Source organism: Lissotriton helveticus, chromosome 3_1 (assembly GCF_964261635.1).
Source record: "Lissotriton helveticus chromosome 3_1, aLisHel1.1, whole genome shotgun sequence".
Classification (NCBI taxonomy): domain Eukaryota; kingdom Metazoa; phylum Chordata; class Amphibia; order Caudata; family Salamandridae; genus Lissotriton; species Lissotriton helveticus.
Window position 1 is genome coordinate 94,862,580 of NC_136061.1, and position 18,420 is coordinate 94,880,999.

Here is an 18,420-nt window from a genome sequence, read left to right on the forward strand (position 1 = left end):
GTATAATTTTATAGTAGTTTGTAAGATGTGCACATCATCGAGTAGAATTTCAAAAGAGATGTGCTGTGAAATATGTAGAACCACAGTTTTTTAAAAATAGAATTCAAACCTGACAACGACTGAATTGCTTGAAGTCCAGAATTGAGTAGGTAAAAACAAGTTTAAAAATGAAAATTGTTTTAAAATGTTGTTAAATACGATTTGCCCCTAAGCGATGATATAATCTTGAAGAAACGACGATGATACCAGTCTTGAAGAAACGAGCGCAATAAACTGAATGCGCACGTTAATTTGGTTGTGAAATATGCGTGAACCGCACCGCACTAAGATGGAGGCACGTAGGGTGAACTGACGTGAAAAGCGTCACTCCGTCGTGACTTGGACGGAGGTTTGTGACGTCAGCAGCTGACTGGGAGTATGAGACGAGAATGGCAGGAGACTCTGAGCACGTCTGATGGAACGCTCAAGCTGTTAATCGCTCGAGCGGACGTGGAGTCTTTGTGGCGCTCGAGCGGCAGTTCGCCCCCGATTTTGAAAAGCGCTATGAAGACTAAGAGTCTCTGGACAGGTAAGATCTGTCCGATAAATGAAATTTTCATACGACCTTAATTGGATGACGGGCGCTTCTTGAAAGAAATGTTCTCGCGCACTCGGGTCGTTGAGAAGGTCTCCCAGTGCTTTGGTGGTTGCTGGTGATGTGAAGGCAAAAAATCCCAAAACGTCGCTAAATGTTGAATCCGTTCTTCAATAAGGAGCGGAGAGAAGATCAGTGTAGAATGAAGGTTCTTTATTATATGTCCTTCACAGCAAACACGAAGCACGTCAGCCAGGAACTCAAATCAGGCAGTAACTGACAACAGGTAGAACACAGAACGTGGAACCCGCAATACATTCTAGGCAATAGAGAAGGTCTATAACTGTAAACCATAGATACCACAATTATCACTACAGGTACGGGTGGCAGCCACTAAATCACACAGCCAAACTGCAGTTTAACCCCTTCGGCGCTGATGACGAGCTCAGCTCGTCATCAGTTGCGCCGCTCGCACGCTGATGCCGAGCTGAGCAGCGCGAAAATAGCCACAGCGCGCATGCGGTTAACTCCGGATTCCGAAAGCATCTAAGGGGGAATAAGGGAAAGCCTGATCACAAACACGACAAAGGGAGAATGGGAAGGAGAAAACAGACCGGGGAGAAATACATGATAAAGCCAACTACAAAAGACGCGCTCTTTACAGCGTGTCAACAAAAGGAAAACCATTGCTCCCAAAGGCACGAGCAGTGGAAGGATACAAGTATTTGGGCCATTCTCCAGGGGAGGGTCACACACAAGAAGAGTAAGTGGCAACCGCAGAGCTGACCAGCAGGATGCAAGAAAATAAGTGAAAATGAGAACTAGGAGAAGACCGCTGCAGCATTTGAAAAGCTTCCCACACTGGAACAAGGTTGTGGAAAAAGCACAAACAGGACGAGTGATGTGGAGAAAAATAGAGCACCAACATGAAAAGGAGAATAGAAGATGATTATGCAGACTAGAAACAGCACCAAGTCCAAGAATCACTACGATGAAGGTCATGAGGATGGAGAGCAGAAATAGGCAATATGACAAGGAGAATCAAAATCACCAGCAAGGTCTACAGCAGGTGGAAGAGAAGCCCCCCCACATAATCCATAACAGGTAATGATAAGATGATAGGACTTCAGTAAAATAAATAAGGAAAAAAAGAAGCCAGAAAACAGTAACAAAATGAAACTAATATAACAAAATGATGTCTGCCTTCCTAAAGCATTGTCCCAAGCGGTGCAAGGAACTTAGAGAGTCAAAGATCCGAAGGCCCCTGGGTAAAACTCAATGTTACATCTCCATATGGGGGTGTGTGGAATTTTACTTTAAAGACACTATTTGCATCTCAAGTTTACATTGGTAGTGAGGCAGAGATGTTCTAGCCTAAGTTACAAATCTGGCTCTCACTCTATCTAGTTCATTCCCTTTGCCTGTGAAGCGCTGTAGTACACTGTACAAAAGTAGGATCTGCTTTCATGGTTACCTCCACTTTTTGCTGGTGTCAGTATGCTTTTTGACTAGTATGACTGGGATTCTGCTAATCAGGACCAGTCACTGTTCTTCCTCTCTAAATTGACTACAGTAAGTACCTATGTACCTCCACAATTGGCTACTGGTGTACCCTTATAAGTTCCTAGTATATGGTACGGAGGTACCCAGGGCATAGGTACCCCAGAGTCTCCCATGGGCGGCAGCATGAATTGTGCCACCCATGAGGGACCACTCAAACTGTGACTACAGGCCTGCCTGTATAAGCTGGTGCTAGCGCAACTTACAACAGATATACCTTTTTTTTTTAATCTGAGGTCACTACAATTAAAACCTATAAGTCACCCCTAAGTCAGGCATTTCAGTCCTGAAGGCAGGGTGCTGGGTTATAAGTGTGAGGGTGACCCTGCATGAGCACGAAACCCCAACAAACCCTGGATTCGATTCTCCAGGCTTTGTAAATGCAGACAGCCATTTTGATAAATATCGTGACCAACTGTCATTACGAGATGGCTATCTATCTAGTGGCTGTGCCGAACCTGGGCATGTTTGGTATCACTGAAATTAACAGACACCACTGTGCCTAATGCAGGAATGCACTGTTCACACTTGCTCTAGTGCACTACGTTTATTCAATATCTTTTAAAGCTTGTAACCAAAACTTACTGAAACTGTTTTTAAAAAAACCAACCGAACCAGTAATGCATCCTCTTACTAATAAATTTTCAAGACAACAATTCAATCTTGTTAGTCAAATTCATTACTTTTATATGATTTCGTGAATACTTTTTAAACCATACTTTTTTAACCAATGCAGCAATTCAAAATCATTGCAAATACATTAACATGTATGACATCAGTTCAACAAAAAAACATTGGTGACTTCATCTGTGTACTTTCATGGTTTCCCAATGCATTTCGATGCAATTGCATCTTCGTCAGGGGAATTTACCTCTGTACAACAACTGCTGTTTGTGTCCTTATTTACAGATGAAATATCTAGCTGCTCTCTGGATAATCGAGTTGAACCCTCAGTTTGCACTATTCTTGCTTCCGTGTTTGTTATGCTCGTGCCGTCCTAATCTCCTCGACTCTCCTCCAAGCAAAAAAACGCCGTTGAACTGATGTCATACATGTTAATGTATTTGCAATGATTTTGAATTGCTGCATTGGTTAAAAAAGTATGGTTTAAAAAGTATTCACGAAATCATATAAAAGTAATGAATTTGACTAACAAGATTGAATTGTTGTCTTGAAAATTTATTAGTAAGAGGATGCATTACTGGTTCGGTTGGTTTTTTTAAAAACAGTTTCAGTAAGTTTTGGTTACAAGCTTTAAAAGATATTGAATAAACGTAGTGCACTAGAGCAAGTGTGAACAGTGCATTCCTGCATTAGGCACAGTGGTGTCTGTTAATTTCAGTTATATTAGAAACCTGACAGGGGTCAGTCAGGCAGCAGGTCGGCACCACTCAGTTAAAACACATAAAGTACTATTTGAAAACAGAAGGTGTGCAAGCTACATATACAGTTCATGTTTGGTATCAAACATGTTGGAATCATACCCCAACACTGTTACCGGTGTTGGAGGTATGATTCCATACACTGGGGGGCTCCTATGGGTAGCCTGCAGCACTCCTGGTAACAGCCTTCCAGGGTCTGCCAGCAAGTTAGTGCTGCTGCCGAACTCAGACACAATTCTGCCCTCCTGCTGCTGGGCTGAGCTCGAGCAGGGTAAGGTAGAACAATAGGTTTCCTATCACAGGGATGTGTGACCAACACTCAGACAGGATTTAGTGCATTGGGCTGGGGACGCTTGTCAGCACCACCAGACTGCTTTAAAGGACATATTTGGTGTCCTGATTACATAATCCAGTTCGAGCCAGTTAAGGGATCCCTTTGCTCCCACTCTGACACGAAACTGGACAAACGACGTGGGAGTATCCTCTCCTCTGTTCAACCCCTCCTCTGGGAGAGACCAGAGTCGTCCTAACCCCTTTCTTAGGGTATTTAAGGATTTACCTGTGGGTGGGTCCTCGGATTCATCGTGGGACACGACTCAAGCTTGAAACCACATCACTCTTTGACTGTCTGAACACTTGGGGGCCCATTAGGATGACGGGCGGACTTTGTCCGCCTGCCATCCTATCGTAGAAAGGGACCGCCCGCCATAAGGGCGGGGGTCCCGTAGGGGAAATTAGGATGCGCTCCCCACAGTGGCGGGCGCATCCAGTATTTTTAACATTGCGGCGGGCGGTGCTTAAAGCACCGCCCGCCGCAATGCTAAGAATACATGTTGTGCATTTCAAAGCACAACGTGACAGGCACCTCACGGTGCCGGCCACTTTGTTCTTTGAAATGCAGGGGGATACCATAGGTACCCCCCATGTGCACCCCCACCTCCCCGGAGTCCCTGGGGGCCCACAACCGGCCCCCGCAGGTAGACTCCGCATGCCTTTCCGTGGCGGCATTGGCATTCCACAGCGCACATTGTGATATGGCTGGCGGTGTCAAACAGACACCGCCACCATATTGCAGCCTTTTCCGCCCGCTCGCAAGGCGACCGGGGCGGAAATGCGGCAGACCACCCAGCCATAATAATATGGCGGGGGTCATTCCTGCAAGGATGGCGGGCAGCCGGCCTGGTGGGGCCGATCCCCCCCGCCATCCTAATGGACCCCTTGGACTTCACCGGACTTTGCCTGGAACAGAGACTGAATCAACAAAGACTCCTGCTGCTCCTGGTCTTGCTATTCTGCAAGTCTTCTTCCTCGTCTGTGTCAGTGCTTCTACCAGGATCTTCAACAGACCTGTGGGCTTCTAGGACACCTGAAGCAATCTCCCTTGGAGTGAAAAAGTCACTCTCCTGCATCTGCAGGCACTGCAAGAAAGCTGACTGGTCTGCTGCTCATGATATCCCACGGACTTCCAAACACTCAGCAACACAGGTGGTGGTTCTGCAACTCTCTCAAGGCCTGACCTGTCCTCTCTGTAATTTTGAGGCCAGTATCCCTCATCGGAACCGCTGGAACTGAATCCCTGTGCACCGCATCAACTTGCCGTTGCCAAGGCTTGTTGGCTATGCACTCTAGAGAACTTTGGGCTAGAAGAAACTCCAGCTTCCCTTATTGCCTAGATCAGCGTTATCACTGCATTTCTCTGCACCGTGGGGCTTCATCTTTGTTGAGCTGCTAGTGGTCTTCTTGCGACTCCTGTGCCTTCGGCCTGTGGGTCTTCTGCTCCAGTGGGCTCACCTGCCTGCTCAGGGCTTGCTTTGATTCTCCTGCTTGTGATGAGTCCCTTGGACTTGCTGGTCCCAACGTTGCTTCTTCTTCACTTTCCACACCTGTTGCAGCTGGCAAGGCGTGTTGGTGCTCCCACCGCACAACGACCCCCTCGGTTATTGACTTCTGATGTGGGACAGCAAATGCACTGCTCCAGGTATTCCTCAGTCGCCTGGTCCCAACATCTGCAGCGACATGGTCACCATCAACTCTTCTGAACCATCTGACATTGGTGGGCATTGCTCTTCTGTGCTTCCTAGTAATCTCCGAGTGGCATAGACTCTGTCCCCTCTGCTTGCAGGTTCTTCACATCAAAAGTCCACCCTTGGCTTCCACCGGACACTCGCATAGTCTTCTCTAGCTGCATCTTTTCTGAAGTCCTCCAGTGTGGTCTATAGTGGTTTCGGATGTCACTTCGCACCTCTGCATGTAGGTATCCTAGTTCCTGGGTATCAATGGGTGGGGTGACTTTTTTTTTGTCCTCATTAGTCCACGTCATCTTCTTCACTTTCCACACCTGTTGCAGCTGGCAAGGCGTGTTGGTGCTCCCACCGCACAACGACCCCCTCGGTTATTGACTTCTGATGTGGGACAGCAAATGCACTGCTCCAGGTATTCCTCAGTCGCCTGGTCCCAACATCTGCAGCGACATGGTCACCATCAACTCTTCTGAACCATCTGACATTGGTGGGCATTGCTCTTCTGTGCTTCCTAGTAATCTCCGAGTGGCATAGACTCTGTCCCCTCTGCTTGCAGGTTCTTCACATCAAAAGTCCACCCTTGGCTTCCACCGGACACTCGCATAGTCTTCTCTAGCTGCATCTTTTCTGAAGTCCTCCAGTGTGGTCTATAGTGGTTTCGGATGTCACTTCGCACCTCTGCATGTAGGTATCCTAGTTCCTGGGTATCAATGGGTGGGGTGACTTTTTTTTTGTCCTCATTAGTCCACGTCAGCGAAAAGGCATAGATAGTAGTCTTTCGCTTGTTTGAACTAAGTTGGATCACTCTATGCCTTGCTTCTTCATACTCTGCCCATAGGTAGCATTGTCGAACAACCAGACCCTCTCATCTGCCACCACCGGAATAACCAAGCAATGAATGGTATTGAGGCCTAATCATCCGACAATTATTATGAATTTCCACTAGCATTTATCCAATTTTCGAAGGAAGACCAGAACTCATCTCGCCTACACATTAGCACTCTGTCCAATGTGACAATATACTTAATTGAGGATAGCCATTCAGCTTTATTTACTATGCACCCGGTTTTCTTGATGTAGGTATCCTAGTTCCTGGGGTATCCATGGGTGGGGTGACTCTTCAACCTTCTGTCTTCCACTGGTTTGCTTCATGGTCCACTGGAAAGGTGCTTCTCCAAAACTGCAACCACGACTTTCCTTTTTACCTCTATTGGACAAGTGACTGTGTTTTCATTCTGAACAGAGCCTCCGTGGGGTTCCTGGGTACTTACCCTGCGTGTTCCTTTGTGTCGCCAGCTCCTCCGAGTCTCCAGGTCCAAGCCCCGACTTCAGTCGCAGTTTGCATTGCACTTTTTTAGTATATGGATTGGTCTCCCCTGGAGACTACTGTATTTTGAGCTTACTTACCTGTTTACAATTGAAGTATTATTGTGTATTTGTATTTATATCTCCGGGTAGGAGCTATACTAATGTGTTAGTGAGTGTTGTGTAATAAATAGACATTTTTATATACACTGTGTGGTCCTGTGAGTTACCCTAGACTACATGATTAGATCTGGCAAAACAAGCTGCTTAACACTCCAAGATAAGCTTAAAGGCTACACAGCTACCACTTTGAGAACTTTCTATGGTTATCAAAGACCACTAAAATCACCATAAGGGTTGCCTGTATTAGTGCAAGATGCTCCACTTAAATAAGTGTGCATCATATACTAAACCAGCCTCCTACATACATGTGAGACAATTTCTGAGGTGACTTTTCTACTAAAAGTTGGCGACACCATGCTGGTTGTCACAGAAGAGCTTGAGCTGATTGGGTGAGGCTTCCACTCCTAAGGAGCAGTAGGTTGTGGATATGGGTGTTGTTTAATCGTAAGTTTGCCAAGACTATGCCTTTCACAAGGGCAACTCTGATGGACACGTGGCCAAGTTCGGAGAATTCTGACAAGAGAACCCCAGTGCCTAAATAAACATGAGGAGGTCTGCAGAATGTGGTGAGGAGCTCTTGAGACCCACAATATCTCACAGATACTCAGTCTTGGGTTAAAAGTGGACTCTTGAAGGGTGGAGTTCCCATGTGCTGCAGGGGCTGAAGAGACCTGCGTTACGACAAGGGCACCTGCCAAATTGCTGACAGACAAAACCACTTCTAGGTGATGCTGCGTGGCGTGCTTTAAACTCCGTAATACAAAGTACTTCAGTACATAAGAGTGCTCATGTAGCAGCCCTGTGGAGCTTCTCGCATCAGGGAAGCCCTGCTCACGTGGTCTTTGCAGACGCCGGGAGAATCTGGGGAGAACAATTCCCCTTATAACTGATGGCATGAAAACACATGCCGTCTCAAGAAAACAAACGCACAGCCCTCAATTTTAAATGATGCACTATTCCACAAAATGAGGGCTCCCTAAATAAAGACTATGTATGGATATGACTTTGTACTGTGCTGTATTTTAATTGCATGCATATAGTGCTTACAACCCTGACCAGGCGTTGTCCAACTGTCAAAATGTGGTGGTTTCACGAATGTCCGTGCAGTTGGGGAGTGGACCGGACACAATCACAGACTGATAGTGGATCTGGTCTTTACAGTTTTCTTCCAGACCAGATGTCACCGTAGGTGGATAAAAGAATTCAAAATACACCTCAGGCCCTAAATTCTTGCATCCTTTCACCCTTGCAATAGATCACAAAACTTCAAAGCAGTACACAGATCCCCATCAACACCAACAGAGCGTCAAACAGAAACAGTCTCCGTCGGCCCTCTTCAAAGTCACATGTGGCATTCCAGTTCACCACCCAGGTGGAGGTTTCCACTGGCGCCACTGGTTAAAAACACATACATCCTCATCTTGAAATACACTATTCTAAGATCACGTTCAATATTTTCATCCGCAGGGAAATAACACTACTGCCATGGGCCCTCACTGGACTCCGAAACTAATATTTAATAACCCTATAGTAAGTCCTAAACTTGTCACCTGCACTAAGTTTAACTTATATGAAACCTGCCTTTAGACAACCAGGTGCAAAAGGAACAATTGATGGGACAGAATGCTGGACAAAGTCAAACAGTCACCCCAGTACAGAGATCTGGGCATAAATCCATTGTTGTTTTGCTCACCATGTAATTCTAGTTGGGGCCAAGCCATATGCAAATCAGTCTTGAACCTGTTCCCATTATGGAAACAGTCCAGACAAACTGCAAGGCCGGGTCCTCCTAGGACTGGAAACATGCATGCATGGCAGGTTTTGGGGTATCACCCCATATCAGCCAGGCTAGCCTGACTCCAGTGGCATGGCAAGCATGGGGCCCACGTCTGAGCATACCCATCCCACTCAGGGTGACCAATGCAAAAAGAACAACTGATGGGCGTTTTGTTTTTGGATATCATGCCTCATCAGCAAGGTTAGCTTGAGTCCAGTGGGATGGTGAGTATGGCAACCAGGTGGCCAGAGCACAGTGCAAATTAGACCCTGTACATATTCATCACCTTAATGTTAATAAGGCTGATGGCCTGGATATCCCCTAATAGCCAAAACTACCTTGCTTGACCTACCAAGTACCTCGTTTAACTAACTCATTGATCATTCTGAACTCTAACTCAACTCCTCCTCTGGATACCCCACAACTCCCATATATTGTAGTAATGTTCGCTCCCCCCTTTATCTTAGCCCGGGAAATGAGCCCTGTTTTTATGCTTCCTGCCCTACATTGTATGACTTTTCTCTCCCTATACTGTACGACTCTTTGAAGTGCCTACTGAAAACGAGGTAAACAATGCACATGTAAGTTTTGCACAGCCGTACCCTGTGGTTATAGCGCTTGTAATCAATCTTTATGCAATTCTTCTAAAGTGCTCGGATGCCCTTGGGTCTAATTTGCACTACAAAAAAGTCAAATAAATAAATAAAAGCTAAAACTGTCTCCCCTACATCCCAAGCCATCACCTCCATTAGCAAGTGTGGACACCACTCCACGTCCCTACCTACCTCAAACCATGAATGAATGAATATTAATCTTCTAAAGCGCAAGCTTAGCCCAAAGGCGACAAGGCGCTGCAGGAGGGACTGTCAGACAGAAAAAGAGGAAAATAGAAGTACGGCTCAGAATGGTGTACATGTAAAGAGCCAGGTCTACAGTGCCCTACAGAAGAGAGTGTGAGGCACTAGTCCAGAAATATACACAGGGAGGGAATCTTAGTGGCTGGTAGCAGCGATGTAGAAGGCTCTGCCTCCCCATCTAGCTCTCTTGAACCTGGGGACAGCTAGCAAGTTTTTACTGGCTGATCTAAGCTGTTTAGTGGGAACATAGCGCCTGAAAATCCCTTTGATGGCATCTGAACCTAGGTCGTAGAAGACCCATGAGTAAGACAGAGAGCTTTGAACAGAATTCTGAGGTTTAGAGGGAGCTAATGCAGCTTGCGGCCAGAAGCCGAGACTGAGTGGTATTTAGGGAGATCCATCACCAGCCTGGCTGCTGCATTCTGCACCAGCTGCAGACGACGAACAAGGCCCTTGTTAATGCCCAAATAGAGGGCATTACAATAGTCCTATCAGCACTAAGGCAATCACTGCCTGCTTTCTGGAGGCGAAAGAGAGGAAATGGGAGATTGTCCTGAGGGTCCTGATCATCCAAAACCAGTGGACACCCTTCTATTAACCTGAGGACTAAAAGATAGGGCATTGTCCACTGTGACCCCTAGATTTTTTTCCATGGGATACCGCGCAAGGACAAGAACAAAGCGTACCTGGGCACCCAACATTGGACCAGACTTTCTGTTTGTTTCCAAAGATCAGGACCTCTGTTTTGTCCCCATTGGGTTTAAGATAGTTCTCAATCATCCAAGAGGAGACTGCCTTCATACAACTTTTGAAATTAGTTGCAGATTCCCTAATGCTATGTGTAATAGACACCATGATTTGCATGTCGTCGGCATAGGACAACACCTCCAGTCCAAAGGATCTGACAACCTTGGCCGGTGGGGCGACAAATGTTGAAAAGGGTCGAGCTCAAGTAGGAGCCCTGAGAGACTCCACACAGCGCTGGTTGGGAGCCAAGTAAAATTGACCCATTTTCACTATTTGTGCCTGATCAGTAAGGAAGGAGGTAAGTAGCTTGAGGGCCGTGCCCCCAACCCCTATTTTTCCTGAGCTGTTCCACCAGTCTCATGGGAGATAGGGTATCAAAGGCAGCAGTAAGGTCAAGAAGAATCAACAACCGTGCTGCGAGCCAACAAGCAGCTGGTGCTCCCCTAGATAAGAACTGAGGTGAGAATTCAGATGTTTCTCCAGAATTTTAGCTAGAACTGCTAACAGGGGGATAGGGCGATAGTTCTTTAATTCCGCTGAATCCAGAGATGGTTTTTTTAAAAGTTGTTTGAGCACTGCAGTCTTCCAGGGGATGGGGTACTGCCCAAGTGAGATGGCTACATTAGGCAATGAGGTGAGGTGGGGCACAATAGCCTCCCTTCCTATTTTCAATATCTTAAAAGAGCATGATTCCATCGGGGAGCCAGAGGAAATCCCTCCTAGCAGGTGGTCTGTAATGTCTGGAGACAGGGGAGGGAAGGTGAGTAGCTTAGGTACCACCGCCGGGGTTGTGAAGTTATTATGATGAGGGAGGGAGAGATTGGGAGGACCTGATAGGGGGGGGGTCTAAACATTAAAAGTTTCCAGCGAGGAATATATATCCATGATTTTTTAACTGAAAAAAGCTGCCACTCTGTCACAGAGATCCTGGGAGAAGTCCGTCAAGTCAGGGACTGAGTGGGAGGAAAGTGAGCTACTAACGGTAATTCTGTAACCTTTGAGTAAAATGCTACCTTTTCTTCACCATCACCTTCATTTGCAAGTTTGGACATCCCCTCTACCTAGCTCAAACCATCACCTCCACTTGCAGGTATGTACACCCCCTCTGCCTAGCTCAAACCATCACCTCCACTTGCAGTTATATACACCCCCTCTGCCTAGCTCAAACCATCACCTCCACTTGCAGGTCTGGACACCTCCTCTACTAAACTCAAACCATCAACTCCAATTGCAGGTCTAGACACCCCCTACCTAACTCAAACCGTTCACTTCCACTTGCTAGCCTGGTTAAAACCACCTCTCCCTACATCCGAAGCCACCACCTCCACTAGCAATCCCAGAAAGGGTTTTCTCGATTTGCTGCAGAAAATGTTTAGCTCTAGATAAACACAGAACTTCTTGTTGTCAAGATGGAGTTCATCATCCAAGAGGCAGTGTACCCAACTGCAGATTTATGGGTACTGCTTACCAAGCACAAAAGTAATAGGAAATAGTACGACGGGGGGATTTAAGGGGCATTAGGGAAAGCCAATGATTGCGGCTTTAAGGAGCTGGAGCATAAAATACAAGCCTGAACAATGGAGTTTGTATTGTAAGTGATGGGTGGGCGGCAGGTCCGAGGACGGCACAAACATCTGGGTATGGCCTTATGCTGTTCAGAGATCGATTGGCAGGCACAGGAGGCACGTAGAACCGGGTGGCAGAGAAGAAAGGAGGCTCAGAAAAAACGCTGGAACTTGTTTACACTGGAAGGGGTGAGGATATGCAAGAGCGCCCCAGCATTAGTGGTCGAAGAAACTGTGAGTTAAAGCATTTCAGAAACTTAGACCGTAAGAAAAAGTTAACACCGAGTCTCACATGAAAAGTTAAGAGACACTTAAAACGGTGTCTTGAAACAAACTCATGTCAAGCAGCCCGCCCAATAATGACACAAGGTAAAATAGTAACGCAAAGGCGTAGACTGAGATGAAAAAGCAAAGGGGGCTGGAGAAGAGGGGCCATTTCAGCAGGTTTGTTTGCGTGTGAGAAGGCTAAAGGTGAAATACACAACATAGAATTTCTCGGAGTTAAAGCATTAACTTTAAACAGAACAAGTCGTAAGCAGTGAGCAGGGATTGGCTCGATGTTTGCGACTTGTTCTGTCTAAGGGTCAAGCATTAGCCCGGAGAAATACCCGGGTATGTGTCTGAACTTTAGACACTACGCAAGGCAGGAAAGCGCTTGGCCCATCGAGATACAGCCCCGCGTGTCTAGGAACAGCACAGAGGCTCCTACAGTGTATACATCATGAAGAAGCGGGGTGTGTGGGGGGGCACACTGCATGTGATGGGCGCTCTGTATTTACTATCACATTCTGCATTTTAGGAGCGCTCTCGCACTCCTGCAGCCCCCTGGCAGAGATGTGCTTCACTTCTGCAGAAGTGAACATGTGACCGAATATGGGCCGGGTGGAAGGATGCTTCCTTCATGTAAGTGCGAGCCAGGCGTTCATGCCCAGTGAGTATTTACCCGCACAGCTGAGGTGGGAAAGTAGTAGGGTGTCAATGCACATTCAATCACCGACTCCACCAAGCAGAAATCACCCTGTGTATGTTGGAATACGAATGCCCATCTAATCCCTTCCCTCCTTGGAATGATCCCCTGTAGGAAACAATACAATGCACACAGCATGCCCATTCCTTCCTTGACCTCTCTGCTGTAACCACGTACAAGTCAAATTGCAATGAAGTACCTTAATCTCTTTAGGACTAACACATCACATCACATCACCTTGATAGTTGCCAGAACACTCCTTGCACGCTGGAAAACCTGCACCTTTTTCCTTAACCTTCCTTTTAAACCACTGCTATAAGTGCATCAGTCAAACTAAACCAAATGAAGCAAAGTTTCATTGTTTATATATTTCTTAATCTTAAAGTGAAACTTGTTGGATGCACTTTGAAATCATGAGACAGTGGGGGACCACGAGATTATACAAAGTTCGTTGTAATGTGTATGCGGATGCTTTTTTATGAATACTGCTTTTGCCTGATGTATGTATATACTAAAACGCATTTTTTTATGGTCATATTCTTATATGCCGAATAAAGATTATTATTATTATTAAAAATGAAGCAAAGTGCACAACTCCTACAAATTAAGGGGTTTGTTAAAAGAAAACCCAATAATGGACAACTGGGCTAAGCGTTTGGAACAGGCCTTGCAAACTCAGCGGCACACTGCAGTTTGCAGGCACCCTCTTACTCGCTTTTAAATGCCGTCCCAAAACGTACAATCGGCGTTTACTACTGTGGCAAACTCACTTCAGGTGAACTCTTATTTTTTGTTGTTTTCCAGGGCCCTTTTGTAGTTGTGCAACAAAGTAGATGGGACGTTTAACAGTGTCACTGTGCTGGGCTACCTGGCGTTTTCTATCGGTCTGAGATAGCGGAGATTGACAGTAGGGAGTGAGTTGCAAGCAATTCATTTTATCATGGGAAATACCTCTCAGCGCCGAGCCATTTACCGCCAGAAACGTGCTCTGATGTGCATGCTGCTGCTTCTTGTTGCCAACCCCAATGAAGAGAACACATGCTGTTTAAATGCTATGGTTAAAAGGCTACACTCCATCATCACCGATGAGTCATGCGAGCCGCTCATCAATGTAACAGGACTCCTTGTTGTTCTCAGATCGCCAACAGGGTGGCCTAGAATGCTGCATCCATACAGCCAACACCAAAGCGCTGCGGGGACAAGACCCGCGGTGTAAATACAAGAGTAAAAGCCAAAGGTAACTAGTAGGAGACCTGGGCGAGAGGAAGCGTCTTCCTGATCCTGGCTCTCCTCGGATAGCCGCGTGCCCACTCCAGAAGTGTTCAAAGTCATGCCATCTACTCCAGGCAAGGATCTCTCGGAGCCCACCGCACTCCCCTGGCACACTGTCCCCGGACTGCCAGGCCTGCTTCCTGCAGCGGTCTGCGTCTTGCTGAGGGCATCTGTCTGTCCTTCGGGTGCTCCAAGGAGGAGTGAACTGGTCGCTTTCAAGCTGCCCTCACCACCAGGGCGTAGAGGGCTCTCGGGCGCAGTCTGTCCAGTGGCACCGATGACCCCTGGCAGCGTCCCGTGACTGTGCTCTTCATTGGCACCGATGCCCCCTGGCAGCGTCCCGTGACTGTGCTCTTCATCAAGTGAGGGAGTGCCACAGCCGGCAGGTGCCCGATCATCTGCTGCCGCGGGTTCTTCCGGTCTGAATGTCTGGAAGGCCGTGCCATGGTCTTCGGGTTTCACGGGCTCTGTGTACGAGGACTGGGGCCAGATGACTATCTCCAGCAGACACCTTGCCTCAAGGTCAGCCGCCCAGCCCTTGAGGGCCGGTGCAAGGGTGCCGCTGGGGCCGGCCTTCGTCCCTGCATGCTCCCCGTGCTCATCTGTGGGCTCGGGGCAGCAGGATTCCTTACTGGGGGCGAGCGTGGACGGTGATGGGCCACAGGCCGGCCTGTCCCGGGACAGGAGGCCGAGAGCCGGGGCCCCTCTCAGCAGCAGTGGCGTCTTCTCTCCACCTGGGTCTCTGTGTCCGAAGATCCTGTATAAACAATGGCAGCAGCAACTGTTCCCCATGGTTTCTGAAGTTCTCCGCAGACTTCTGCTTGGGTTACACCGCACAGACAGCCGCCTGGGCACCGCATCACGGGGGAATCAAGTGGCTGCTGAGACGGCGGAGGAATCGGCGGTCCTCCATCCCCGGAGGCTGCACTCCGATCACGCACCGCAGACCCACCGGAAGAGCGTCATCCGCGGGACCCCCGAGCGCCCACCGTCTCCCGAGAGGAGCTGGGGCATCGGAGGGCTCTCGGTGCGGAGCAGAAGAGATGCAGCGGTCGGAGCGGTTTGGAAAGTGGGGCTAAAAATAGAAGGGCCCCAGCCGACCCCACCAGGACGGCAGGGGAGGGGGCTGCTGCATTCCACCCCACGGACGGAGGCCCGCGCAGGAGCACAACACAGGCCCGTTTCTATGACATGCAGAGGCGGCCGCGCATACTGACGAGTGTGAGGCTGAGGAGGGGGCGCCCTGAATACAGACACCACCAGGGATCACTGTGGGCACCGAGCTACCCAGCCACGGGGCTCTATACCAGTCCCAGTCAGGCTTTGATATAGGCTTCCTGAAGGAGCACTGGGCTGGCTGTGAGGGGAGGATTCCTGGACGGCGACCCCCAGCTCTGAGTGCTAAAGTGGCAGCACACTTACAAGGCCCACCGAGGCTGGGGAGGCGCGGGTACACAGACGGATGGCACACGACACAGCCGCTCGACATCCACTTCTTCCGAGGAAACGCCAGGACTGATTGAATATAATGGATGCAGGTCTGTAACGGCACGGAGAGCAAACTCGATGGAATGGAATGCACCCAGAGTAACAGCCAGTGGTTAGGATAATTTCAAAAATTTCTATCCGCCAATTTCCTTTCACATCTTGGGAAAGCACAGCAGCGCGAGATAAGCGTGGTAAGCTTGGAGGGCACCCTTGCTGCAAGCACAGAGATGGCTATAGGTATAGAGATAGGTATAGGTATAGGAGAAACTGAGGAGAAACTGCAGGGTAACCTTTCACGCGTATGCTGAGAACATTCCGCTTATCTTAACTTGTCGAGCACGCAAGACATTCAAGTACAAAACCTTCAATGGAGGACTCCCGCCACTGCTATGGGAGGAAGGCTAATAACTTATAAAGATGTGTGGTTCCCAAAATCACCAAGAAACATTTCATTTTCTCGCTCTATAAATCAATGATAACATAACGTGTAAAAGAGGTGACCAAATTACACCGGGTTCATTCTGGCCCCTAAAAGCTTCGAACACCACAGAGGGAGGACATTATCCTCTGAAGAGAACACTATTCCCACCCCGAGATCCACCTTCTCTTCATAGTCTGTGTCTAGCATCCATAAATGTCTGTCCTGTTCTCCACTTAATTGGCTTCCTTTCCTGTTTCACAGGTGATGTAAGCACACTGGTGACGGAAGGTCAATATAAAACAAGCAAGAAACCCACGGCGTCCCAACGCTGCACAAAATGAAACGACCAACAATAAGATGGAAGGAATGCTTGAATTTTGGAGTTGAGGGACGCGGGCTGGAGTTGAGGGACGCGGGCTGGAGTTGAGGGACGTGGGCTGCTTGGGCTGGAGCCGAGTGCCTTAGGCTGGAGCCGAGTGCCTTAGGCTGGAGCCGAGTGCCTTAGGCTGGAGCCGAGTGCCTTAGGCTGGAGCCGAGTGCCTTAGGCTGGAGCCGAGTGCCTTAGGCTGGAGCCGAGTGCCTTAGGCTGGAGCCGAGTGCCTTAGGCTGGAGCCGAGTGCCTTAGGCTGGAGCCGAGTGCCTTAGGCTGGAGCCGAGTGCCTTAGGCTGGAGCCGAGTGCCTTAGGCTGGAGCCGAGTGCCTTAGGCTGGAGCCGAGTGCCTTAGGCTGGAGCCGAGTGCCTTAGGCTGGAGCCGAGTGCCTTAGGCTGGAGAGCAGTGGCGTAAGCTGGAGAGCAGTGGCGTAAGCTGGAGAGCAGTGGCGTAAGCTGGAGAGCAGTGGCGTAAGCTGGAGAGCAGTGGCGTAAGCTGGAGAGCAGTGGCGTAAGCTGGAGAGCAGTGGCGTAAGCTGGAGAGCAGTGGCGTAAGCTGGAGAGCAGTGGCGTAAGCTGGAGAGCAGTGGCGTAAGCTGGAGAGCAGTGGCGTAGGCTGGAGAGCAGTGGCGTAGGCTGGAGTTGAGTGGCGTTGGCTGGAGTTGAGTGGCGTTGGCTGGAGTTGAGTGGCGTTGGCTGGAGTTGAGTGGCGTTGGCTGGAGTTGAGTGGCGTTGGCTGGAGTTGAGTGGCGTTGGCTGGAGTTGAGTGGCGTTGGCTGGAGTTGAGTGGCGTTGGCTGGAGTTGAGGGACGCGGGCTGGAGTTGAGGGACGCGGGCTGGAGTTGAGGGACGCGGGCTGGAGTTGAGGGACGCGGGCTGGAGTTGAGGGACGCGGGCTGGAGTTGAGGGACGCGGGCTGGAGTTGAGGGACGCGGGCTGGAGTTGAGGGACGCGGGCTGGAGTTGAGGGACGCGGGCTGGAGTTGAGGGACGCGGGCTGGAGTTGAGGGACGCGGGCTGGAGTTGAGGGACGCGGGACGCGGGCTGGAGTTGAGGGACGCGGGCTGGAGTTGAGGGACGCGGGCTGGAGTTGAGGGACGCGGGACGCGGGCTGGAGTTGAGGGACGCGGGACGCGGGCTGGAGTTGAGGGACGCGGGCTGGAGTTGAGGGACGCGGGCTGGAGTTGAGGGACGCGGGCTGGAGTTGAGGGACGCGGGCTGGAGTTGAGGGACGCGGGCTGGAGTTGAGGGACGCGGGCTGGAGTTGAGGGACGCGGGCTGGAGTTGAGGGACGCGGGCTGGAGTTGAGGGACGCGGAGGGATGCGGGCTGGAGTTGAGGGACGCGGGATGGAGTTGAGGGACGCGGGCTGGAGTGGAGTGACGTTGGCTGGAGTGGAGTGACGTTGGCTGGAGTGGAGTGACGTTGGCTGGAGTGGAGTGACGTTGGCTGGAGTGGAGTGGCGTAGAGCGGAGTTGAGTGGCGTAGAGCGGAGTTGAGTGGCATAGAGCGGAGTTGAGTGGCATAGAGCGAAGTTGAGTGGCATAGAGCGGAGTTGAGTGGCATAGAGCGGAGTTGAGTGGCATAGAGAGGAGTTGAGTGGCATTGAGCGGAGTTGAGTGGCATTGAGCGGAGTTGAGTGACATAGAGCTGAGTGGCATAGAGTGCAGTGGCGTGTCCACGAATGCAGTGCAGTAGAGTGTTGTAGAGTGATGTAAAGTGGAGTATGCATGGTGTTGTAGCGCACTGCTATTACAGACAACACATTTTTAATTGAAATGACCATTACATTTGTACAGACATACAGTTTTACTGATAAAACTATACAGCACACAAACAAATGCATAGAAATAGCATCATTTGGTGTATAGATTTGTTTTGATCATATTAAAATATTTATTTCCACCACACTTCAGAATAACAAAATAAAATACTTCATTTGTGGTGCCCTAATTTTGATATATTCTGAAATATTTGCACAGATCTTTAAATT

The 18,420-nt window shown here is 49.0% G+C and overlaps 1 protein-coding gene across 6 annotated transcripts in view; it reads right to left on the reverse strand.

Moving 5' to 3' along the window:
• Nucleotides 1-18,420, reverse strand: part of CLUH (CLUH binding protein of NUMT mRNA) — a 380,789-nt gene that overhangs the window by 280,362 nt on the left and 82,007 nt on the right. For 2 of the 6 annotated variants that reach the window (XM_078679313.1, XM_078679312.1), the window contains exon 1: nt 14,132-14,957. The exons of the other annotated variants lie outside the window; for them this stretch is intronic. In XM_078679313.1, coding sequence (XP_078535439.1) covers nt 14,132-14,942 — 811 coding nt within the window. In that variant the 5' untranslated portion in view covers nt 14,943-14,957. Of the gene's footprint in view, nt 1-14,131; nt 14,958-18,420 lie in introns of those variants that run through there. 6 annotated transcript variants of the gene reach the window in all.